The sequence below is a fragment of the Falco rusticolus genome, chromosome Z (genome assembly GCF_015220075.1).
Source record: "Falco rusticolus isolate bFalRus1 chromosome Z, bFalRus1.pri, whole genome shotgun sequence".
Taxonomy (NCBI): domain Eukaryota; kingdom Metazoa; phylum Chordata; class Aves; order Falconiformes; family Falconidae; genus Falco; species Falco rusticolus.
The window spans coordinates 47,561,218-47,588,574 of record NC_051210.1 but is presented as its reverse complement, the minus strand read 5'-3'; the positions used below and the strand labels follow the sequence as shown (position 1 = coordinate 47,588,574).

Here is a 27,357-nt window from a genome sequence, read left to right as displayed (position 1 = left end):
AAGCACTAATCCCAGTTTATCTGCAGCCATTCTTTCCTCACTTGAAAGGATGCCAGCAGAACAATTTGAAACTAGAACCCTTGATGCAATCTTTCTACCAATCAACACTTCACATACATGCACTGTCAATGTAATGAACTTCAGGATTCACTCGAACCCTTAAATGAAACCAAAAAGACACATTGCTATGAAATAGTTCCATTTCCACTGAACTGTGAACTGAAGTACACAAAGAATAAAGCTGACCAGAACACAATCAGTGAGTGGTGGAATAAATTTTATTCCTCTTTTTGTGACTATTAAGTCATTTTCATAAATCACATGAGGCTTTGAAAAGAACTGGGAAAGAAAAACAAGAGAGTTCTTCTGTATATATGGCTCAAAGGAAATTAAATATCTCAGAATCATTAAGGTTTAGAAATGCTTCCATTAAGTTAGCACCCAGAGCAAAGCTCACCTTGGTAGCAACTGAAAGTTCATTCTCAACTGAGATTTGGAACAGAAAGTTTTCTTCCTTTTATGTGGTCTGAGCCACATAAAAGAGCATTACATGCTTCAAGGACCTTCTGACAAACAAAGCAGAAGCAAACCATGACTAAGTGTTCTGCTTCTTTCCCATTCAAAAGAAAAAGAAGTTAGGTACCTGCCTTACAAGACAAACCAGCCTTATGAAAAGGCCAGAAATTTTTTAGCCCTTTTCAAATTGTTATGATCCAAGAGTTTTAGTCCGTCATTATTGCTGCAGACAACATTAGGAACATATCTACTGGCTTCTACAGGGTAAGGCAGGAAAAAAAAAAAAACACACAAACTTGGAAAAGAATGGAAAACTAAGTCAAATTATTACAACAAGACAGAGAAGTTAATACATAAACTTCTGAATGAATTAAATTCTACAGTATAACACCACAGCAACACTAAAATTAAGAAGGCACTATAATAAGCTGTTAAACAAAAGAAAAGCCACATTGAAAATGACAAAACATACTCAAGGCATACCGATATGTCAGGCTAGATTACAAGTATTTCACATACACCAAAGGGTCATCAAAGACTGATGCACCAACAGTACTGTAGTACTGGGCTTGTCACGTTTTACTAATAGCTTGACAAGTGTGTCTGAGGCACATGACTGAAGATCTCCACAACTTCTTCCCCCATCTTAACCTATTTTTAAAACTTTTATGTGTACTGGGCACTGTGCACAAATAGCTAGGGAAGCATACTTCCCAAAGGGGAACAGAGTGCGTAGCAGCTATTGTAAATACTCTGCAATCAGCAGCATGTCTTTAAAAGTCTGACATGAGGGTTTTTTGCAGCCTGACCTACTGTAATACATTGTACCCAAGTAAAGTAAATGCAAGTAAGTATTGTCAACTATCAGCAACTGAAAGGGAGTTCCTGCTAAAGTACTGGGTCAGGAACAACATCTGGGCTTGCAAGACTTTCAGGAAACTTTAAATGCTAGAAAATAAAAGTTTACAGGCAAACTGTAATCATTATGTAGCTGCAGATCAAACAATGCAAGTACAATTCTACACAGAAGCAGGAGTTCTGATGGCATCAGCTAAGAAGCACATACACACATGCTACCAAACACCTATGCTACTGTCATTTCAACTGCTTTAAAATGTATCGACTTAATTCTATAAACAGAATAACGAAAACCTCTGAGCACTTTTTATTTCTGTAATAAATATCACTTAGGAAAATAAATTAATAAAAAATGTGAATTGTTCCTCATGCTGTTCTGCAACTCTTTAAAAAGCTTCTGAAACACTGATTGAAGAATCCTTAGCCCTGACCACTAGAAGAAACCCATGCTATCCAGCAGATTTTTGCAGTGCTGGAAGAGCGATCAGTGCCAAGTGTTGACCCTGGCAGCAAGCTGTTCAGTTCAGTCCAAGGCAACAATTTGCCTCTCACAGCTTTGTTTGCAGAGCCTGGAATGACAGTCTAGCTGGACATCCTGCACTCTCTCCGAAAAGCTCATACTTACTAAGTGACTCCTAAGGGGTGGGTGTCTGAAATGCTTTGCTATCACAGAATAGGCATGCACATGGCAAGCTGAGTATGTGCATTATTAAGTAATAAATAAATAAATAAATAATGGGTAGATATATAATTTCTTTCAGCTGTGTAAGGAAGCTGTTTTATCACTGCTGGTTTGTTTGGGTTTTTTTTTCAAGACTTTCTCCTTCTTGGTATTGTTTTTTTTTAACACAAATAATTTATCCAGAATTCGGTTGTGAAATACTAATCTGATATTGTTAATCAAATCTAAGGACTCCATCAGCAGAATATGTAAAAATATATTGCTCTCTGATTATTTAACAGGGCAAACACAAGGCACAAACACCTGGAAAGCTGACAATCATCTACCTGCTTAGTTAACTGCTACTACCATTGTAGGCCTTCAAGGAACATTTTCACCTTTATTGTATTATTAAGTTACTGGATAGAGATGCCTGAAGGGTTCATGAAAGCTACTCTCCAGCTGTTTAGTAAGTTAGATGATGTTTTATTCTTACGTAGTATTAAGAATAATTGCATGTATATATTAGTTTCCACTGCACATTCTAGCTAAGATGCATTCAGGTACATAATTCTGCCTTAAGGCTGGTCTTTGCACTACATGTCTGTCTTATCAGCATGGATCACAAAATTCTTGGCGAGTTCTTCATTCTGATGGTAAGAAATATATTCCAAATACCACATTAAAATACAAAGTGATTTTAAGTTCACCTGCAATTTTAACACAGTCATGAATTATACTACACTATTTGGCTCATAAACCATATACAGTTCAGGTCACTCAAAAAAAGATTCCTGCAGCATTAATGATGTCAGCTTCCTAAGAAAATACTGCAACTTACCACTTTCTGTTACACACAGGACTCCAGAAATGTTTCCAATGTCAGCTGAATCCTCATTTGTCTAATAGTTCCAATAATCACAGGTTGTGAAAAACAGAATCCTTAGTATAGTCTAAATTTTATATTGTTTGCATAGCCTCATTAAGAAGAGGAAACTAGAAATCATAGCTGCAGTATCTCTCCAATCATTTTTCTGTGTTTTTCTACAAAATAATGAATGAACTGTTGTCTTTTATAGAAGAAACAGAATTGTGGCCTTATTAGTAACTATAATGCAAGGAATAATAACCATCGCAGGAGCCACAGTGACAATTCTCCCTACTTAAGTTCAGTACACAGAAGACCCATCAACTTTCTCAGTCTCAAACAATAGGCAGGAGGAAAGATCGGACAAAGCTCCCTTTTTGCTGACAGAGAAGCTGTCACTGAATTCATAAGCCAACACAGCCTACTTCTGCTGGACTGCATGGACTCACAGCTGTGAAACAAAAAGAAGCTCCATCCAAATGGTTTAATTCCTATTTCTTTACACGAAAGGCAGAGCCTAAAACAACTTGAAGAAACCTCATACACTCAGTGGAGACCTGACAACCCACACTTTTTATCAAGCCAACAAGAACGTTGTCAAAAACTTCAAAAGGGCAAGAATTCCACCAACATGGATAGCAAGTCCAAGAAAGTTGCTAGATACTGCAAAGTCTCTTACCTCAAGAACCACTCCATACTCACGATGATTTTGTTTAAATGAAGTATTAAGTAATAGCCATCTAAAGTGTACATCTGTAACTACAAGCTCTGTAACTACTACAACTCATATATGCAGAATCAGGCTTTCCATCCAGCTCAGGTCAGCACATTTAAACCCCACCCCCAAGAGACCCCTGCAAGGCAAGTCACCAAGGCACTGTCATGGATATTTACAATTCTCTCACCAGAACCATCAGCAAATGATTACATATACTTACTAAATGTACTGCAGCAAAACAAGTGTCAAATACAATGGGATCTTGTCAAAGAGCTTACAAGATTGATTCAGAAGAGGGGAAACAGGTAAGTACAGGAGAGGATGAAGATAACAGAACAAGAAGGGTGAAGTAAGAGTGGGATAGTTACCCAGATCAACTACACAACCTCGGTGACCTATTAAAAAAAACACAAACCCAGCATCAAAAGAAACCTCAAACCAACCAAACAAAAAAAACCCCTAAGCAAACAAACCCCAAACCAGTTAAACAAAAAACCAACCCAAAACCACACACTCTGGAAATAATCACATAAAAGAAAGTATCAACTAGTAGCTCACTGATGGCCAATAAATACCTGCAACATGTGCAACATGGGACACTGGCTAACACACACAGACCCCATACAAAAAAAAGTAAACTTACAGCACTAATTGTTCTACGTGCCACAAAACAAACTATGAGGCACAAATAAATTCTGTTTATGGCTTCCACTCACATTTTAGTGGGGGTGGGGGAGGTGACTACAGATAAATTCAGTCTCCTGCACGCTGGCAAGCACACCAAATGTCTCTCCAGTCCTGGCAGATGCTGCTTGCTACTCCTAGGTGCTTCGTAGCTATATTGATTACTGCAGTTCAGCAACAGGTGAAGGAAAACAAGTTTTCTCATAAAAAATGAACGGGGTAGGGGGGAAGCAAGGGCCAGGAGGAGATTTTCTTTTTCAAATTTAGGATTTTGGTTCTCGACAGGTACAGGGAAATTTTCGGTTAAGAAACGGACTTGCACCCTGAGCTCAACCTGCATTTAAAACATAACATTATGTTTTGTCTCCAGTGTTGGAGGCCTTACCCAGGCACCCGAGCGGAACTCGCCAGCCCCTGCCCACCGGCTCAAACCTCCCCGCTCCCATTTTACCGAAAAAACCACGGGATTCCCACCGCCCTTCGGCCCCAGCAGCCCACCGGCCGGCCCGCGGCGGTGGGAAGGCGGGATCACACCCGCAGCCCGCCCCTACCTGCCCCCCGCCCCACCGGGGCCGCTTCTGCCCCTGCGGGACGGGTGGTCCCGGACGGCTCGGAGGCGCCGCGGGCTGAAACACACGCTGACACCGGTAAGCGCCACACGCACGCACCGCTCCCCACGCGGTGCCACAGCCGCCCCCTCCTCCGCCCACCGCCCGGCCCCCGCGGCAGGACCCGGTCCAGCCGCCGAGCCCCTCCCTCGCCCCCTGCCGCGACGGGGCCCCGGCCGGGGGACACTACCACGACCGGGGCGGGGGGTGCCGGCGAGCGAGCCCGGCGGGAGGAGGAGCGCGGTGGGCGAGGGGGAGGCTACCGACCTGCTCCGCCCCCCCTGCGGGCTCCCGTGGTTCGCTCCCCGCGGAGCCCTGCGTCGCTCCCATAGTAACATCGCCGGCCGCTCCCGCCCGCGGCCCCGGGCACGCTTCTCCCCCGCCTCGACCCCGCTGCCCGGGAAGGGCCGAGGGAGACTGGACAGGCCGCTGGCCGGGGAGCGGCGTGGGTGAGGGGCTGCGCCGGAGGCCGGCGCGGCGGGGGCGGCCCGAGCCCGCCGGGGACAAAGCCGGCACTGAGGAGCCCGCCACAGAGCGACTTTGTACTGCCGGGCCCGGCCGCCCCCCGCGGCCAGCCAATCGTGCCTGCAAACGCCCCGGGGCGGCGAAGAAACATTTTCATTCTCCCTGGGATGAAAAGAATTGTTATTCTCCATTTACAAAAATATTTCTTGTGCTCTTGCCCTTGGCAGCAGCCAGCAGCTGACGCCTGTCACATGGTAAACGGGAGACGGGCCCCGTGGTCCAAACCTGGGCAGCATTTCTGACGCGAGGACAGTATCCACAGCCCTGCTTTGTCAAACAGAAACACACCAGTCACTGCTACCTTTTCTGTTTGGGTGGCTTTTTTTAGAAGGACACTGATTTGAAAATTCCCACCCCGCACCCCGATGGCTTTCCCTGAGTCCACAGCCTCGGCTGCGTTTCCTTCCCAGAAAGAGCCCTTCCACATCGGACTCAAAGCCAACACTGCTGCTATTAATTCAGAGGCTAAATTGCTTTGTTTTGAGGCTGTAATTACATATTCTTAAAAAGCATGTTCTTAAGGTAACAGCATTCTTGAGAGCTTGCAGAGATGACTGGCTGTTAAAAGCACTAGGGAGGACAAGAGTGGCAGAAGTTCAACCACACACTTGTATTCAGAAATAAAGATTTCTTTCCCAGTGCTACTGTCTTCCTGGGGTTGTATTATTTTGGGTGGATGAGTCAGTACTTTAATCAGCTCCTGGAAGAAAGAAACTAAGAAAGAGGAGAAACTGTAAGGGAAGAACTTTCTTAAGCCAATGCTGTAAAAAAAAGAATGCAAAACAGCATGTTACTTTGTATGGCCTGCCCTCAAATCTGGATACAAAAAGGCAGAAAATTGCCGAAGTACAAACATTGCTCTTCTTTCATCTTGTCCTTCCTCTCAGTTTTACAAGTGAATGATACCATCCAACATTCGTTGCAACACTAGTAGTCCAGTATACAACCAAAGTCAAGACCACTTGGAAAAATGAAGTGCAGAGGGGCAGGCTCTTCACACACACGGCATTCTGTGATAGCATATGGCATCAAGAATTTCTCTAGGAGACACAGCAGGGAAAGTGCTCCACTGAGCACTTCTGCCCATCTCCGCAATCTGGAGGCACTTTGCTAAAGAGCTGGTGCTGTCTGGAAACATCAGCATAAGACACTGTGCCACAGCATCAGCAGAGAAAGCCACTGTCTAATACTTACCTCCACGAATTGAGAAGACACGATGAAAACAACATGATCTAGTTTTCACTTTGCTACAATATGGTAAGATTTTGCTGCAGATGACTATGTAGTTTTAGATGCAAGATCAATTTTTGCCTTTAGCCAGCTGGCAATACACTTTTCCAAAGAAAACCTGTCAGAATTAGGGTGGGACAGGGAAAATAGAAGCCACTGCATCCCTGTGACTGCAGTCTCGTAACACATATACCAATAACATGGCAGCACAAAGTAGGGCACCAGCCTCTTACAGCTGCCCCCCTCCACACAGGCTCTGGCAGAAGATGAAGCACTATCACCCGATTCCCCCACCAGACACAGCCCGCTGGGGAGCAGGTGGTACCAGTCAAACCAGTGTAAGGGTCTGCCTACCCTGACCAAGGCTAAGGAGGACTACGTCTTGTTCCAGATGAAAGCTGTGGCTTGGGCTGAAGCCTCTTTTTGGCATGTTCTGTGACTTTATCAAAGCCATGTGTTGTTATCACTAATAGTGGGGTTATCAGGCTATACTTCCCTAAGCTGTAGGGCAACAACCAAGGCTAACACACTTAGCTAGGTTGAGGTAAGTGTAACACAAATGCAGGAACTGACCACAGTTATGCGAGCAAAATAGGCTGGTTTTCAATCTCTTACCACAAATCATCACCTGGGAAGGGCCTATCAATTTGTCTCCATTCAGTTTCCTGCAATAACAGATGGAAAACAATCCATGTGGGCTTATCAAAATTTTTCCCACGTTTGTCCATAAAATGTAGCACTTGTAAGAGTACAGAGGACACATATTTCCCTCCTTTGTCTCTTCTCAAACCGAACAGCTACTCCACCAGGATGGGCAGATAAATCATTCCATACCAGCCTGCAAATGCAAGCAGCAAGTGACCTCTAGTGCTCATGCTCACAGTAGAGCTTGGCCAAGTGCCCAGATGCCATACGCGATGCCATGGACCATGTAACTATTAACATAATAACAATTTACAAGTTAGTTATCCTGGAATTCAACCCCAGAGAACAGACTTTCAGGCCTTCGCTGGTACTTTCTGCCCCCTGACTGAGCTATCCTCCCAAGGTGGATATGCAGGTAGGCCTTACAGGGAGAGGCTGATGCCACCTAAACTGAAAATGGCAGGATACAAAACAGGAGCGAAAAGAGCTGCAGGAACTTCTCTGGCACCACAGGTTCCTGCCTCCTGTGCCAGGAAAAGAGAGACTAGGTACTTGAAGCACCCCATTCACCTAACAGCTATTCCACAGGAAGACAGCATCCCCATTCTCTTCCCTTGTAAGCCAAAGGAAAACAAAGCCAAACCCCTAAATTGCAGCTCAAAGCAGCGCATCTTTAAGCGTGTAATTAGATAATACTTCTCCCGACTCAGCTTCTCTTGAACCCATAAGACCATCCATTGTGGATCACAGGTGACTATACAGAATACTACAAACTAGCCAAAACTGACCTGGGACAGCAGCACAAGCAGAAGAGAGGCAGGAGACCCAGCAAAATGGTCTGCTCTATCTATGCTGGTCTCTGTGCACTTTAGCATTTGAAAGCACGGCTGCATGCACTTATCTCTCATTGTCTCCCCTTGAAATGGGAGGTGCAGGTACAGTTGTAGTTGGCCCTGGAAGGGATACTGCATCATGAAGAGTAAAGGCCGGGTACCAACACCCTTTTTTTTTTTTTTTAACCAAAATTACACAAATTGGGCTATAAATGTGCAGCTCTGTCATCTGCAGTGTTTAGGACCGGCTATTCTGCATATGCAATCACTGTACAAAGCAGTATTATGTGCAGGGGATTTCATGAAATGTTATGTAGGTGTGCAGAGATTTCAAAATTAACTTCCATGGAAAGATTAATTGGTGTTAACTCTGTGAGAAACATGCAAATAACTTCTAGTGAGCACATTTCCCATTGAGGTTTTCAGTTTAAGTAATCAAGGCAGACATAATTTGCCTACAATCAGATTGAATCTACGGTCTGTGTAGCACTAATTTAGAGATCATTTGCTGTAGCTTGAGTCATGCAAAACCTAGGACGTATTCCATAAATTATCTAACGCTACTGTGAATGAAGCAGTGCTGCTTCCAGCACCAGCAGAGGAAACACCCACTTAACAGTACACTACAGGATGCAAATTTAAAACAAGCAGCTGCCTCTCACAGTTATTCCTGCCAACCAAATATGGCTATTCAGCAACTTCCCTGCAGCAACCAAGATTGGTTACCGATTGGTGATTCAGGTTCTCTCCACCTCCTCCCCACCATCAAGTGTTTTAAGTGGCCCTTTGGACAATCAGTTCCTTCTCTTCTTTTTTTAAATGTTGAAGTTCAACACTTAGTAGTGCTGCTAGACAGCATGGCAAACAGGCAGCCTCCTTAAAGAACTGGGAATTGATTTCAGCAAGAGATATTGGGAATGCGGGCTGCTAGTCCAGTTGTTGGAAGTCTGAACAGAGATGTCAGCTTTGCTTTTGTTTTTAAGCAGGTGTTCATGATCCTCTGATGAAAGGCACTGTATAAGTTTCTAAAAATACCATGCTGCCAAACAGCTTTTCCCCTTTCCCTTCCAGGCAATCTCTTTAGACTGCTGTTTGTCATCAGCCTGCAAAAATCACACAAATCAGTCAGCCCAGTCCTACTTAAATGATTCAAAAATCCAGTTATGTCTGCTTCTTTACCCAGTAAGCTGGGCCCTAACAGAGTCAGCCTTCAGGGTTAGAGGATGTGTAGGTAGTTGACCTCTGACTCTCAAACTGCTCAGGAGCTACATATGGTCAAATATGTCGCTGAGGTTGTCACATGTATGGCACAGTAATCTTAACCTCTGCCTTGGGGGGACTGAAGAAGAGAAGCCATGAATACTATCATGGGCACTTGTCACCATGTGTAGAACTGAATCCAATGGAGGGCCACCAAGATGGTGAGGGCTGAAGCACTGGCCCTGCAAGAGGAGGCTGTTGCAGCTGGGCTTATTCAGCATGAAGGATGGCTTTGGGACATCTAACAGCAGCTCACTGGTGCTGACGGGAGGAGACTGAGGAGATGCAGCCAGGTTCTTAACAGTGGTGCATCATGAGAGGATCAGAGAAAATGGGCAAAAGTTCAACCAAGACAGATTCAGATGGCCATAAGGAGAAAAATTTTTTGCCATGAGCGCAGCCAAGCCAAGGACCCAGGGCACAGAGAGGCTGTACTGTCTCTTGTCCTTGGGGGTTTTCAAACCCCAGCTGGGTAAAGCTCCAGGCAACCTGCTCTGATCTCACAGCTGACCCTGTTTTGGGGAAGAGGTTGGGCTAGAAACCTCCTGAGGTTTGCTTCCAGCTGAATTAGACTATCATTCCTGGGTTACTGCATGACTCAAGTGCCAGCTTAAAGCAGAGCAACATGTTCATTATCCTGCCCCTTGCCTCCACTTCTGAAGTACAGCTTGCGATTATCCAGCATAAAGATTCTGGCAGGCAGCTTGCAGGATCCGGTATGTAGGCCACCTCTGGTCTAGCGTAAGGATGCACAGCCATACGCACTTTCCAAGTTTCAAAGCAGCAATCCTAAGGCTGTTATTTTAGAAAGCACAGATGTCCTGGAAGAAACAGAGCCCCCAAAAAACACAGCATCCCACACTTAATACATATTTTTCCCAGGGTAACCAACAGTACAAAATCCTCTGTGGGTCAACTGGCCACCTATTCTGATGTTCTCATGGTAAGGTGGTGGTTTTTTTCTTTTTTTAAACCTAGACATACAGATTTACCTAGATACTTCAAATCAACAACATTTTAAACGTGTAGGTAATGATATACAGCAAGCAGCAGCACTGTCATAATTGGTTTAGAAACTCAATTTCAAGTTCACAAGAAGTAAAAAAATCTTTACTGTAACAAACTGTTTATGCTGAACAACTAGGAACAGCTCTAGAGATATTAAGAGTATGAAATACAGTAATAGAATGTATTTTTCTCAACAGTTTTGAAATTTTAATCATCACTTCTACTAGATCTCACACATCACAGGTTTATTCTGCTAAAAAATGGCAGACCACTGTTTATCATGTTTTTTGCTGCATCTTTGCAAAGAATATGCAAATTAGAAGACACAGATGTATAGCATATTTCACAGGATAGATAAAAAGCCACATGAGAATATGCAGAGGTGTTTGATACAGTCAACAAAAATGATAGGGGGGAGAATGAAGAAATACATATTTATTCTAAACACATTTTCACCTTGCAATGTTTTAAACTACACTGCAGAATCCTGAAAATTACACTGGTAAGGCAAGCAAATGAAACAGTGTAACCTATTGCTACAGAGTGCAACAGGGACTCAGCAGTGACTCTACCTGAACACACACACCCCACTTCCTCTACCAACTATGCAAACTGAAGCAACTTTCTTTGGCATAAACACTCTGACCTCTATTAATTTCAGAAGCTACAAAAGCTAGTACTATTATTCTAAAGAATTAAATAACGAAGTAGTTTAAACAGATCCAAATCACACAAGTGTGTACTGTTTTTCTCCTCAAACACCATACAAAAGCATTTATCAACATTTCAAAAGGAAAACTCTTCCCCACCCCCAACTTGTTCATTTTAAACAAAAGGCACCACATCGTGCACATTCTGTTTGCACATTCATTTTGCTTACATCTCATTTCCTTCCTCTCCTCTCCACGCTTCTTGACTACTCCTTGCAAGGCTATGAAACAATCCTCTGCTTTTAGCAATCTATCTGCCTTCCCTCACTGGAAGTCAAGCCCTACAACAAAAACTTTACTATGGCAATCAACTGTTACGGCTCAAATTAATTAAGACAACACAGTAGCGAAAACAAAGATCCCATTCTCATTGAGATCATTATAGTTATTAAGAACAAGTAAAAGAATATGCAGAATGCACAAGCCATACACAAAACTTATTTTTTTTCTGATACAGAGGTTAATTTAAAAAACAAAGATCCAGACAGCAGTTCTACAGCCAAGTTAGTCCTTTAAAGCACTAAAACTATGCTTCAAAGCTCTGCCTCTCCCCATCCTATTTATACTGGCAAACCTCTGGCTGACAAGCTCATTAAGAAACAAAGCAGTTCTGCAGCCCTATTCAGTAATTGCGAGGCCTCAGCTAGGGGACTGTGTTCACTTTTGGGTGCTGTTTTTCAGAAAGGACTCAGATGAGCTCATGAGAATCCATGGGAGAATAGTGAGAACAATCATCATGGAGAAAGCAGATGGACACAGCCTCAGCACACAACTCATGGGAGCCCACGGGCAAGGTGGCCAGATGCAGCTTCTGAGGCATATTTCTCTGGTGGATATATGGTTCTGAAGTTTCTTTTGCTAAGAGTTGGGCTTGCAAGTATCTACACTCTCTGGTGGAAGGTTTGCATACCATACCATATCCTTGGAAGTTTTTTATTTTGAGGAAAATGTTAGAGTGTGCTGGAGACCCCAACAGGGACATTCCTGCCTAGCTATACTTCACAGATAGTCTCGCATCATTATTTTCCCACATGCAGCACCCTAAGTGAACGGGGCTTACCTGTTTGTTACTTTATATAATGCTAACTTTTTTTTTTCTATCATGTCTTTTTGAGTCTTATTAACTAGCGCCTTCTCCCCTAACTCCCAGAACATTAAACTAACAGATGAGTAGCTTTGGTTAAGTATATCACAAATTAGAAAGACAGAACAACTGATGCCTTTCATTCTTGAGAGATGCATAGCTATTGCTGCTTTAGTAATTTACTTGGAAATGTGGGTAAGTCAGCTACAGTTTTGCAACCAGCATAAAACCCTTTTGCTCTTTTAAAATTGTCATCTGTTAATGACTTACAAAAACAAGCCAAGCATGTTTGATCATCACATAAAACTAAGGACGCAGTTTATGTTCTCTCTGGAAGCACTTGAGAATAGGTTTCAAAAGCAAGGTTAAGACACCAAAAGGATTATATTTACCTTAATGATGTACTATAAGAAAATATGCAGCAAAACAACTTTCCCTGTGTGTGTCTATTCTGTTTCCCAGGACTCTACTGAGTCACTAAGCAATTCCCATTAATATTACTCTCTGTGCTTAAAGTAATCTATTTATCCCCAAATCTATGCTAAATATTTGTATTTGCTGAAGACATCACCATAGATTAGATCCATTCTTTACCAATATTTAGCCAAGAGATGCACTAGCACAGGCCTGCACATTATTATTTGCATAGCTTTAGCAGAATATTGAGTTCATTGCAGCAGTCTCTCCTCTTCTGGAGGCCTGTTGTACATCATCAAACTTTCAGCAAATGTGTGTGTGCTAGGTTGCTTTGGGAATCCAAAAGCACTAGTTCAGATTTCAATAGTTTCTTAAAACCTTTTAAAAACATAGCTACAAGAATGAACATTAGAGCTAGCACATGACAAGAATCTGTTGTTTTAAACTAATGGCCAGTTCTAATCGATGCAACTTGACTAGTACCTTTTGAGCAATGATGATTCTTGGGTGTCTCTGTCTACTTGCTGTGAGATGCTTTGGGCTTGATGTACAGCTGTGCTCCCAGTCCCACTCACAAGGAGATGGCAGTGCAGTAGTTTGCTCCCTGAAAAGCAAAATTTTAAGTAATATGTTATCACATAAGAGTGACTATGAAGCCTGGGACACTGAAGTACGAGATAAAGAGGATACAAAATGTATTTGTCTGGTTAGTTTGGCATGCTTTGGCTTCCCTGGCAATCAAGTGGAAACGGTGCCTGAATAAAGGAGATACTTGGCAATATTTACACTTGCAGAAACACTGCAAACTTGAGGTCAAGCACTGTCTATCATCAGGCATCCACACAAGCCAGCACACAAGGCAACTGCATTTTTGCAAATGAAATAGGGTATAGACAGGAAGCATGCTTACCATTGGTCCTCTCCACAAGGCATTTAGGCTTTTTGTTTTAATTTGGGCTTAGTCTGATAGCTTATCTTGCACAAGATCGTTTTTACTGACATTATGCTCAAGGTAGAATGCTCTTACTAGCTGAACTTTGTACAATCAGATACAGACAGTCCAGTGATTTCAGCTGGTAACTGAACAACTCCAGCTGCCAAATAGAAAAAAAAAACAATTTGCATCGTCATTTACTCCTCCTTCCCCTGCTTGACAGGCCGCAGCTACCCCTATTCTGTGCAAGCAGCATGTTAGCTTCCATGCAGCACCCCTGTCAGAGAGCTCCTCCTCTCCCCCACCCTTGTCCTAGTCCTTGATTATCCTCTGCAGGAAAACAGAAAATGAACAGTTTAACCAAGATGAAGAAGGAACTTTTGACAGAAATAGAAACAGACACCAGTCGTTAGGGTTTGCTGGCTGAGTTTTGTTTTTAAAAGAAAACCAACACACATCATGATCATCTTCATTCCTCTCAAAGACCATCTTTCCAAAGTGTTCCATCTTCAAAGAAGGATATAGCCAGATTTCTGCAGAAGAGTATCTTATCCATACTTGTAACAGGTTTAGTTTTGGGGTTTTTCCTCCAATGCAATTTTTTTTTAAATTCTGAGTAATATACTCCCTTAGCCATTTCTATAGAGCAGGAGAGGCATAAGAAAGAGATACTGAAAGAATTCTGCAGAACTCTTCCAATTATCTACAAGGCTACCCCACATTTTATTGATGCGTCTTGTGTGTGGCACCCACTTTTTCCTGAGCACAATCAGAGTAAGGTCATAGGTTCAAAAAAAGCAGATTTAAAACTTCTGAAGTATTTTAAACTTAATTTGGTCTCAGATTAACTTCTTAAACACTTTGAAAATGCAAGCACCTGCCAGACATCACATTGTGAAACTAGAAGGTCCTTTTCCCTCTCTGCTGATTCTTCCAGCATAAAAGCATCTTTCTACAAGTAACAAACTACTGTTTTAAATTAAAGCATGATTTTGGAAGTCACAGAAGAAAAGGATGCTTAATGTTGGTTTCTGTGATCACCAAAGAGCAGCAAGATTTATGCTCTGCATTAGGAACAAACATCAGCTTTATTGTTCCAGGCTATGAACAGAATATTATTCTGGAGGCTGCAGGAGAGTTACACAGGCAAGCTAAACACAAACTACCACTGCTGCCATCATTTTGCCTCTGCATGAAGATGCCAAAAGTTATGAAAATCAACCTGTTGCAGAAATCACATCATTATTCCAAGCAAAAACTGAGGTAGAAAAGCACATTTTGTAATTACTTTGATATGGAAATGTCAACTAATGCCTTAGAAAAGTAACATATATGCCTTTCCCGCTTCCTTCTGTACCTTAGTCTGGGGTTTTAATCAGGTTTTTCACAACTTTCAAGTGATGGCACTGAAGCTAGCATCGGACTCTAACAATATTTTTAATTTTAGGAGAAGATTAAGAGAAATAAAGGAAGTAGTTGAGTTAAGCATGCACTTGAATTTGTACAGTGAGGAGATGACAGATGATGATCTCTATATCCTACATTCAGTATTAGGTTTTGGAAACTGGCTCATTATGAGCTGGTTGGGTTTTTTCCCTATACACATACACACACACACTTCCAAACCACTTTTTTTTTATATGAATGGGACAGGGTACCTCAAGAAGCTGAGTGATAAGCTTATGTTATCAAATTATTAATTTGCTTATTCCAGTTGTATAGAATAAGCAGACTGCAGCTACAAGAAGAATAGCATTTTTTTCTTCATCTCACAGCTTACTTTGTCACAATTGCTGGTTACCAACCTTTAGTTCCCTTAAAGTTTTAATGAAAACATAAAAGGAATCCCAATTACAGTCCAATGACAACAGCTTTTTGCTTTTGTGAAACTGTTGGAATGACAAATCCAAACAGATCTTAACTGGTTTGGAATTCCAAGTGTGTACAACAATCGCACTAACCAAACCTCTCCCTGAAAGGAGGGAGATGCCCGATTAAGAATGCTGGAAATAAAAACAAATATTAACAGGGTAATGTCTTTTGCACTTTGATACTAACTCTCAGTAGCGGATGAAAGCCAAGCAGTCCCAGTTACAAAACAAAGAATAATGGATACTGCAGTAGTTTCATTTTTAGATGGCTTGTTTCAGCTGTGACTCTGGCCAAACAAACTTACTTGAAAACAAAGAGGAATTCTACAAGAATGTAGCATTAATTTCCAAATCAGCTTCTCAAAGTATCAAGAACAACCACGTACCATTGTATCAACAGGTAAAGAGTGGTTACAAAATTCAGAAAGATTGGTATGTTGATAACTTACATGAAACAATCAAAGGAAGCCACAATTTAGGACACTCCACTGTCCTGTGTCCAAACACATTATACTAAGAACCCCTTTTAATGGGCAGATTTTTAACAAAAACCCCTACAAGCACTCATTAACACGATACCAGAAACTTAGGACCAACTTGAAGAATACTTGTGTTGATAAGAGGCTGGAAATTGTTGGCATCAGCATGTTTTCTAGAGTAGTTTTTGTGGGGTTTGTGATACAACTGGAAAGAAAACAGAACTCACAAACATATGGTGCACTGCATTTTAATTGTTTCTACTGTTGCTACCACCATTAGAGGAAGTGCTCTTGTGGAAAAGTTACAGGATACATTTGAGTTCCATTACAGCCAAGAAGTCACAGTTGTACTCCAAGCTTTTCTTTGCTGTGTCATGCTTACACAGAACTATTCCAAACCAGTAGAAACTTGTTAATTGCTCTTGAACAAAAGCCTCTCAGATTTGGCACTGCTCTGCAATGTTTGAAACAAGGCAATGGCATTCTAATATACAGCAAATCCATGGAAAACTAGAAAGGCTGTGAAGGCACCCACCCACCAGTGCTACTCATATAGGGGCAGGTTTGAGGGAACGACAATCCCTTTTCACACACACCGTAAGTTTTTGAGGGAAACAGTTAGGAACAGAAAGAATTTTTTCAGGTATAATACTTGAATTCTGTGGTACAAGAAAGCACTCTGGATTTTTAACAAAACCAGAATGCTCAGTATTTCACATTTTGACACTAACAATGTTAATTTACTTCCCTTTTTAACAACTAAAACTGCCCTTTAGGGATACAGTATTCCTAAATATGAGGAACTCCGGCTTCCTAGCAGAGAACAGAAGTTGTATACACAAAGAATCTTTTTCTTTCCCACTTTTAGAAGCTGACATCTCATGGATAAAATTAAAATAAGTATATTCCTACATGGAGACACGCACACATACACACATCAGGTTAGTAATAAGCAATAAACACAAAACAACTGTTTCATTTTTGTTCTGATGAGTATTCACCTGTTTATCCTTTCTGTTCTTCAGCGAACTCCTGATTTAGAAATAACACCTTCTTCTACTCATTGTACTAGCCAAGGACAAAAGTACCCAGAAATCTCTAATGAAACCACAAAGTTTAACAACCAGAACATACACTGTTTAGAAGGTACAAAAACAATTACCCATTTTATGAATGACTCTCGTCTTTTCTGATAACAAGTTTTAAAATTGCATGATGCAAGGTGAGCACAGGTTTTCCCACAGCTACTCGCGGATTGCTTTTTAATACTTACCCTGGATGTTGCCACAGATTTGCATGTCTACCCTCAGGAAGCAGCTCCCTTTTGTTAAGGGGAGTTATACCTATTGCTGCTTCTAAAATAGTTATATATTTCTTGTACCGCATCCTGCCTCTCTCAAAAGTTCCACCACATTAAGTTACCATCCAAATGCAGATGCTGCAACTGAAGTCACACCACTTCTCTGAACCGCTGCTTTTTAAAACATGCTGCAAGTTTGAAGCGTAAAAATAATGCTTCTTCCCCTCTCCCAGGCTTGGAGAGTTAACAGGAGAGAGAAACCAAAGAAAAACTCCTACCAGATTCCCTGGAAACGTCATTGTTACATAATTCGATCTTTGAATAAGACACTAATGAAAATGATTGAAGAGACAATCACGGTTCTAAGCCTGGCCGGATAATGCACACTCTCCAATTGACTAATCCTTTGCTAAATCTCTGCTGTCTATAATCTTTCAAGTGCTAATGGAGCACTAGGTAACTTCTCTGTCAAATCTGTCTAGGGAATAAGAGAGATCTGCACAGAAAACTCGAGACTTTTAGACACTGTGACAGGCATGAATAGCTTTTGCTTCAACTTTTTTCCTCAGCACCAGAAAGCTCTGCACATTGGAAGTGTTGTAAGGGATTTATCTGATGTGTTTGGAAAAGGCACGGAGAAACATTTCCTTACCTGGCTTGTATGGAATTAAGAAAGCTAGAAGCTCTCATTATGATATGTACTAGTCATTCAAATGCGCCTCACACAATGCCAGAAGCCACCTTCCATGTCAAAATTGGTCTAGCCATGAGGTAAGTAACTGTGCATGCCAAAGACCTCAGGTACTAACTAGAGGTGGAGACAGATGTACATGCTGAATTAACAGTGACATTTTGGAAACGTTGCAGTAGTGTGAAACTGCAGTATTAAGAGAGATGTACTTGATGGCAAAAAGGCTAATGCAATGTTGTTGTAACACTACTTAGATACTACGATACTAAGATATGAATGTTTTACATATTATTATATATAGTATATAAATATTATATACTTATGCACTAATATAGACAAAAATGTGAAAAGAACAGACAGGACAGGAAGACTGAAGACATCAGACAACTCCCTTGATAAACTGCATATTTTAGTTACTAATATTAGTAGACTTGCCTATATTTCTGTTGAGTGACTTCATTTTGCATGCTACTTATTTAGAAATTGCTAAGATGAAAACCACTAGTTTTCATTACTAATACTTTAAAATGTTCAGCTCAACACCAAGATTTGTATAACCATTGACAGGTCCTATACTACTTACATGTGTTACCTGTACTTGGTGTCTAATACTGTCACATTTGTAGGTTACGTTAACACATGTACATGCTGAACTATCTCAAGTTGTTATTAAATAGTAACTGTGGGACTGATCTTTGAAAAGCAAAACAAAAAACAATCATCCCTTAGGTTCAGGGAGCACTACTACAAACAATTGTCAGAGGGAAAAATTCAGTTTTTACCTACCTAGTTGCATACTGATATGTAAGAAATATGCAGTCTGAAAATTTGTAATTTGTTAAAAAAATTAATATATAAAAAACACAGAAATGAAATGAAGCAAATAATTACTTCTCAAAAAAAGCACTTAACTACAACTTCAAACATCTGTATACAAAGTATTAAGAAGCTTAGGAAAACAAAGTACTAGTAGAAGTCTGCAAGCACAGCTAACGTCATTAAGCCTGCATGCATCCTTACTTCTGATAGCTGTGGCAGCTCCACTGCAAAGGCGGTACTGACCAGGAAAAGACAAGACATGAAGTGGGCAGGTTTTTGACTATTCCAGTTTTTAAGAGCCTTCTGACCGTAGCAGTCCATGACAATATTAAGTTTTACTTAAACACAGAAACATTTTGATAAAACTCAGTCTTCCCTCAAAGTCAGTTTTGTTAGCAACATCAGAATCACCACAGTTCATGCTACAAAGTTTTGGTACTTGTTCTGCCCTCCTGCTTAACACTTTTTATTAACCCTAAATTTTCCCCATATAGACTTAAGAAACAATTCTTAGAAAAACTTCCCCAAAGTACTTTTTAGCCCTATGCAAAGTCTAAAAAGCATGTAGTGCAGCTCTGGTCCAAAAAAAAAAAAAAAAACCAAACAACTCTGGAGCTTTTGTCTCCTTGGGCAAAGCCTATTAATTCTAACTAGAATATGTGCCCCACAAATAGCCTTGCACACAGAGATGTCTAGCTCCCAGAATAAGCACGTCACTCCCAAGTACTGCTTTTGGCTAAATGGTTCATGAAATCTCTGGGTGTCTAAAGGGAGTAAGACTGACTCACATGTTATCAACTTCCTTCAACTTCACTTGAAAACAGAAATTCAAAGCTGCTTAGTACATCCATTGTTAGTAAAGGATGGCTTTTGCAGAGCAAACAAAAGGTCTAAAACACACCTTCTGTTGTTTCCTGTTGGGGAGCCATCATCCACTCCCCTTCTACTAGTTTTGTATTTTTTCAGGAAGAACAAACACCAAGCTTTATTGGAAAAAGCACAGCACAATTTTCCTAACTGGGAACATGCAAGTGAACAAACAATCTAAGGATTAAGCTGTTAAGAAAAATATTTGTGTCAGCTTCAGGAACTCAGGCTCCTCAGCCAAATCCAAAAAGATAACAGTAAGAAACTGCCTCACCGTTCAGCTAAAAAGACTGCTTATTTGCTATATTTGTGTTCTCTGCTAAACTTCTCACTATGGATCTCCCACATTGATTACTAATGAGTTTACAAAACAAAGGAAACCCAATAACAAGCATTTCTAACAAACTGATAAAGTGCATTGTGGCAACATGCCAAAAGGCCTGGAGCACTTGTCACAGCCTTACCAAGCCTAGTTGGCTATAGGGAAAGAGGACTCCATGAAGACTGTCAGCTTTTCTTTACCTGTTGCTAAGTTCCCTATTCTTTTCTATGTTTCCTTAGCTGAAATAGGGAAAAAAACCCACCAATATTTCAGTCTTGGGGGTGATTTCAATCTGTTTGACTCTACACATTACTTTTGCAAAAGCAGTTCTTAAGTTTGCTTATTTTCATTCACACTGTAAAAACTGTAGGCTCAATTGCAGTAGATGGTTTGGAAGGTAAGGCATATTTTGGGGAAGGGTAAAGAATGGCAGAAGCTCTTGTCTGCATTAAAGAAACATTTTTGAGATCAAAGCAAAAGCTTCCTTTTGCTCTTAACCCTTGACAGATGAAAACAGTCATACTCCCTTAGATGTAGAGCATACTTCACGTAAACTGATGACAGAAGCATGATCACATCTTCAGTCACTTCAGACCCAGCTACAAAGGAGACATCCATTGCCCAATGTAGCCACAAACTAATTTCCATCTTTTAGAAAGAGATGAAATCCTTTTCCTTCTCACCTCTCAACAAAAACCTCTGTAACACCTACAGACCAAAGAATTTTCTTATGAAGAGAGAGAAAAAACAAAGAATTTTTCCTGTATGTTTTTTCCTGGGTGACAAGAGTAACTATGACACATAATTGCTAACTTCCAGAATATACATGTGCTTTGTTTGGGCCATATAGCTAAGAAATAGCTTGAAAAACAATCAATGCATCTGTAAAGCTTGATCTGTTGAAATGATCTTGAGGCAAAGGAGCATCGAGGATCAGACAGGGGGCATGGGGGCAGGAATGGTCTCGTGGAAAGAGGAGGACCTGGAAACCCCTTTCACACAGCTTCATGGACTGCAGTTGCTTTTGGCCCCTTCTTAGAGATCGTCCCTTGCCTGAACAGTCCATATGTTCCTAGAGATTCTCAAAATCAGCTTATACAAAGTTGTGCTAAGGAGGCTAGAGACACCAGCAGTCAAATCTGCTGGCTATTAAGCAGAGATAGATGATGAAGCAGATGTTAGAATAGAGAGAGCAAGCCAGCCTACAGACAGCCTTGCTGTTAACAGTGACATGTAGGAAGGTTTTATGGGTTTTCTCTAATGTCTTTTTAAAAAAAAAAAAAAAAAAAAATCCGAGCAAAGCTTGAACAAATATATGAAACCTCGGTTTAGTTGAAGCCCAATATTGTTGAGTTCAGGCTCAGTTTATCAATACAATGCAGGCTAATGTTAAAGAATTACTGTGGTATGACACGGTAATGACAACAAAATGCTTTTGGGAGAGGTATTATTGAGCCAGTCTAAGGAAAAATCCTCACAAATAGTGGTCCAAAATACCTGAACTCAAGCCTAGCTTAATGAAAGCATACTCACACCTAACTAGACATCCTAAACCTGATCTTTTACAGGTATACAGACCACACCCGAGATAAACTGCATACCTTTAAGAAATAAAAATAATTTCTCAAAAGTAGTTCTGTATTGCTGGTTCAAAACAGAAACAAAGACAACAGCATAGAAAGGGAGCAGGCACTGGAAAAAATCAGAACAAAAGGCAACTTACATTTTTCCTTGCACACTTCTTTTTAGCCCTACTATTGCATCACACAGTATTTTTGCCTGTCATTATACATGTGAAAATACAGCACTAATGAGTTTCTTTTTCTTCCTAGATTAGGAACCATGGTTATGCGAGGTTCCAATACTCTGATACACAATGACAATGCTGACCTAAATTCATGAAAACTTGAGTAGCTCATGTTTCCTAAAAACAAAGCCTGCAGCTGATGAATACACACCAGGGTAGATGCTGTACAAGATACCCGACCAGAGCTGCCAGAGCTCACTCTGTTGTTACCAGGATTGGATCATAAACACCTAAATACATTTACAACTGCAAGGTTCATCTAACGCTGGACAGCAAGGAGTTACCACAGCCTGCATTCTCATTTCAAACCTAAATCTACAATATTCCCTAGCAAGATGCACTTTCAAAAAACCATCATCTGATCTCAAAGAAAACAAAACAACCAAAAAAAATCCCAAACATTAATAGATTAATTTGTGCAATGATCTGGAGTGGTCTTTGCTGCTGCATGCAGCTGTTTAATTCCCATACTGCAGTCAATACCCGTGTTAATTATGTAATATTTAAGTAAAAAAATAACCTCAGCCCTCCACTGTTAAAACACAGGCTTCGTTTGTTGCGGGGGGTGGAGGTGGAAATGCAGCAAGTCCTAAATCATAGTTTACCTATTCAGAAAAATAATATAAAAAACTTCCTGAAGTGGGACTAGGATAATCCTAGCACTAGTACAAGACCATTAAAAGGCAACAGAAGGATCTGAAGGCCCGGGGGACAAGAAGTAAGTACACTTTACAAGGGAGCAGACATAAGGATTTAGCACAGTGCTGCTCTTTCTGGGGAAGAAGATAGGTTCAGATAAGTGAGAGAAGCACTCTGAGGTTGAACAGCTCTGTTTTGACAAAAACATCTGAGAGAGAAATCTGTGTAGAAATTAAACCTCAGTACTTCTCTGGGGGTTTTCCAAACAAGTTATTCGGTCACAGGACTGAAATCAAACCTTTAACTGTGAAAGGTGACATGCACTGGTGTGCATATGTCAGCACAGCCACGCACAACCAGCCACCTACACTTTGGAGCTGCAGCCTTTGTAGGCAACTCACCATTTACAAACACTCTTCACTATGGCAAGATCCATATATTAGAAGACAGGCCTAAAATTATGCCCTATATCCTTACTGCCATAAATGCTTTAAAAATAGATTATCTCATTTTTTAGGTCTTCTGAAGTTCACAGAAATTCACTGCAATTTGGAGTATAAGATTTAAAGGCCTTATGCAGCTGATGTCAAGGATCAATTGTCAGATTTAATAAATTCATTTTTTCCTAGGAATGAGTGTTTTCATACCTGTTTGAAAATGAATCATACTTGAAAAATCTCTAATCTCAACAAACTGTAGTTCTTACACAACCTCAGTGCTTTCTTTCCCCTGTTACTAGAACGACTGGTTCCAGGATTACAGTTGGGCAAAACTGACACAGTCAAGGCATGATAAAAGTTACACTTTCCTTGAGAATGTAAATACTGTTATTTCAGCAATTCAAAGAGAACACTCTTTTAACAAGAGATTTCCTTTAACCTACAAGAAATTTCTGGAGACAGACAATATTGGTAACTGGTAAAACACATACACAAATGCTAACATCTAGATTTGCTCCAAGTTAAATGCAGCTTTGACGTAGTCCTGGAATATTAGGCCATTCCCCAGTTGAGGATTACTATGATCTAGGAACTTTCTGATGCTTTTAAGCATCTAGGTTTTATAAACACACAACACATCCCATTTTGTGAACCATGTCAGTGCCTAAACATTATTTTAATCACTAAGAAAGATTTCCTGGTTGTCCTTAGGAGACACTGAACCAGGAAAGGGGGGATTAAGCAATCAAAAAAGTATCAGACACTTAATTACTTTGATGCTTATTCTGAAGAGCTCTGTTGAGACTGTAGTTCATGCAAAGTACTGGGATCATCCTAACTCCACTGCGTAATTCCCAGTACTCATCTTTAGTGTCACAAAAAACCAGTGTAGTGGTACTGAGCACAGAAGCAGTTATTGATATTGTGCTACAGGGCAACACAGCATGCAATTAAAGTTAGGCACACTTTCTCCTGTCCGTAGAGGCTTCCTTTCGCAAAGGGAACAGGAGTCACTACAGCTACTTGAATGCAATGATTACAGCATAAGAGGATGCTTGCATATAACAAACAGTCTGGAAGCAATTATAACAGCAAGCTCACCTAGAAGTGAATACACACACAAAGCCTTCTCAGAAGCCTGATGAAAGCCCCCCAAAGCACCAGATTATACTAAATATAAAACTTATTGACCATATCTAAATGGCACACGTTTACCACACACAAAGCATTTCAAAGCCTCTTCAAGCAGCCTAATTATCAATAAGTATCAACGTACACAAGCAAACTTCCCATGCTTTCCAGCACCTGATCCTTTCCATGCAGGCCTCATTGTTTGGAAAAGATACAGGTGGGTCCTTAGACTATGAACGCTTCAGAAACAAAAGAAGCGATTTTATCAGTTGCAGCATATACTTGTTTTTCTTTTCTCTGAACCACAGCTGAATCAGAATCCTAAACCTTTAAAATAAAACTTTGCTGGGCAAAGGAAATGGTAAGTAATTTTCATTTGTTTCAAACCATCCCACGGTGGTAACTGCATCCAAAGGTTAAAACACAGCAGACCTTTGGTGGCCTCTGCTGGAGCACAGCTGTGGGCCTGAGAGCTCTCAAACATCCTCCTAGCTGTTGGATTCAGTTCATAAATCGAAGCTAGGGAGCAGATTATTCACAGATTCCAGCTGTTTTAAGTGAGTAACTATCAGAAGGCAGCATCGGAGGTATGAAAATTTTCAGATAACCAGTCTGAAAGATGAGTACATGACCTCCACATGAGCGTGTTCAGGCAGCAGGCTGGAAAAATGCGCAGAGGAAACAGGTTTCAAGTTAGGGGGAAAGTAAGGACAGAGTTGTCTAACAAAGCCAGCACACGCCACTGGTAGATCAACCCTGACGCTCCACGACACAAATCTGACGTACCCGGGCTGCAGCACCGCTAACACGGCACTTCAACAGGGCGATCGAGCATTTGGCTCCTGGAACTGCCTGTTCCTTTGTTGTACAGTGCCCTGTTAACTTGAAACTTCCCCTGACCCAGTTAGCCAAAGCTCAAGGCACGGCTGGAATCCACTCGGGATGTGCCAACATAGATTTCAGGAATTCTGCGTGTAACAAAGGCAGCCCAAGCCCGCGCCGTCGGGGCTGCGCCCGCCGCGGGCCCGCCCCTTCCGCGGGGGAAAGCCCGGGTAAACAAAACCCTGATTCATCCGTGACATCTCTCCCGCTTCCCACGTAGTATCGCACTCTCCCGGAAAGCGCTTACCACGGGAAAAGTCACCGAGAGGCGCTTAATCCCGTTAGGGAAAAGCCGATCCCCGAGCCGTGGCCGGCTGGGCGCGCCCCCCAGGTGCGCGGCGCCGGCAGCGGAGCGGGGCCGGGGGGCCGGCGGCGGGAGCGGAGCCCCCGCGGGCAGCGCGCGCCCGGGGGACGAAGCGGGGGCAGCGCGCGTGTGCGGGAGAGGGACCCCTGAGCTCACAACGGGGGGCGAAGTCCCGCAGCTCCGCGCCGCAGCGCGGCCGGCGAGCGGCGCCGCACCTGCCCCAGGAGGGGGAGCGGGGGCGGCCCGGCCCAGCCCGCCCCACGGGTTACTCGCCTGCTCGCGGAGGCAGCCCCGGCGCGGCGGCGGCGTCCGGCAGCGGGAGCGAAGGTCCCGGGAGACGGCCCGGCGCGGGGACTGGACGACGAGCCCGGCTCCGGCTCTGCTGCGGCCGCTCCCGCCGCGTCGGGCGGTTTCCTGCGGGGGGGCGGCGCGGCCGCGCCGGGGCGGGCTCCCGCCGCAGGTGCCGGCCTCGCCCCGAGGTGCGGCGGCGGCGAAGGGGCGGGCAGGGGCGGGGCGGCGGCGGCGGCGGGGCGGTGGGCAGGGGCGGGGCGGCGGCGGCACGGCGGGCAGCGCGTCCCCCGCCCCCGCCCCAGCCCGGGGGCTGCGCCCCGCCGCCCCGGCCCACGCTGCTCGCACACACTCACACGCGCGGCGCCGGGCGGGGAACAGGAAATACCGGTCGCAGCCCAGTGCGCCGCGCGCTGAGTCACCGCGGCGGGGCCGCCCCGGCCGCCTCGCCCCCGGCCCTGCCCAGCCCGGCGCGTCCCCGGGAGGGGGCCCCGGCCTACCTCCGCCACCCGGCGCTACCTCCGCCACCCGGCGCTGCCGCGGCCGGGGGCCGGAGCCGGGGCGGGGCCCTTTCGCCGCCGCTGCTCTCGGGCTGCGCCGTCACCCAGCCCGGCGTTTGTGTGGCTTTTCCGTTTACATCAACGTTTTGTTAGGAACTTGGGATCATTGCCCATCTAAACTTCTCCAAGTGAAGGTCTCTGAAACTACTTTCCCAAGCCGCGGCGCAGCGTGCCGCGCAGGCTCCCGAGCCGCCCTTCCCCTGCCGTTTATCGCCGGATAGCTGCGGGCAGCTGTGCCGCCTCAGCAGCGAGCCCGGGGGGCTGGGGGCTCACACCACCGCTCACGGCCGAACACTCCAGATCAGCAGACGGCAGAGCAGCTCTGTTTCTGGGTGTTCACACCACCGCTCACGGCTGAAGCACCCCATTTCAGAAGGCAGAGCCACTCTGTTTCCAGGCCAGAACAGGCAGGGTCACTCCGCAAGTCGTACCGGCGCAGTTCCCGACACCATAACGTACCGAAAGGAGCTGCACTTCAGGCTGGCATTCCACAGGTATCAGTTTCCCGGCATCACCGACCTCCCACAGCCGAAATGAGAAAGGCAAAGGCAAACAGCCCTGACAGGATTCTTTGGAGTCTTATTTCTTCTGCGTTGTAGAGCACTTAACGTCACCGCGAATTCCTTATCTGCTCTTTTGGGCAGTTAAACCCCATGCCAGCCCCCTCTAAAATGAAACGGTATACACCCCCGGTATCAGCCCTGTGGAACAAAACCTACTCACAAGTTTTCTGGTTTGCTGTTCGTTGCCGGTGAGGAAGGGCAGATGATTTTTCAGCAGATGCTAAATATCCCAGGTTCCCACAGCATTCCTAATTCATATCGGTTTCTTCCTCATTAGGTGCAGATGATGTTTGTGCAGTACGCCTCATACAGAAGTTCAGATAAAGAAGACAGTGTTCTTCATGAAGGTGCTGGACTTTGGAAGGAGGCACCAAAAGAGCCTATTTTATTGACAGCAAATACAAAACTGCATGCTGGCGTTGTATTGAAACAGCCTGCCTGTAGCTACAGTTAATAATTAACACGCATGTGCATATAGTAGGCTTCAAGTGACCGTTGCAGTCTGAAAGTCCTGAACAGCAAAACTGGGGGGGGGGGGGGGGGCAGGGAGGGGAGGACTAATTCTGTAACTTGACGTTTTCTGCCAGCTATAGACAGGCTCAGTGATCAGCACATAATACAATGTCGCATTCTGAGAATATCAAGGCATCAGAGTGGAAATTTAGTTTCATTTCCAGGTATGTCTTAGATTATTTGGTTTACACTGTTTCCTTAATGAATGTTTAAAAACTTATTTTGGTAGTTCTCTAAGTGTTTTCCTTTTTTCTGAAGCTACTTTTGTAGTAGTGGCTTTAAGATACTTGGTTAATGGTCTTAAATTGCTGTGAAGAGGAGT

General features: G+C 43.1%; 1 protein-coding gene across 5 annotated transcripts in view; it reads right to left on the bottom strand.

The window, feature by feature from the left end:
• Positions 1–26,846, bottom strand: part of TJP2 (tight junction protein 2) — a 66,271-nt gene extending 39,425 nt beyond the window's left edge. Inside the window, exons 1-2 of one of the 5 annotated variants that reach the window (XM_037372602.1) lie at positions 26,683–26,846; positions 13,109–13,229 (exon numbers count right to left, since the gene is read on the bottom strand). Coding sequence is in view for 2 of the 5 variants with exons in the window: in XM_037372597.1 (XP_037228494.1) it covers positions 13,109–13,229; positions 17,183–17,295 (234 nt within the window). In the remaining 3 variants the exon portion in view is untranslated. Of the gene's footprint in view, positions 1–5,180; positions 5,417–13,108; positions 13,230–17,182; positions 17,437–25,384; positions 25,597–26,682 lie in introns of those variants that run through there. The other 4 variants (XM_037372601.1, XM_037372597.1, XM_037372603.1 and 1 more) reach the window with 4 other exon arrangements.
• Between the last annotated feature and the right edge of the window lie 511 nt (positions 26,847–27,357).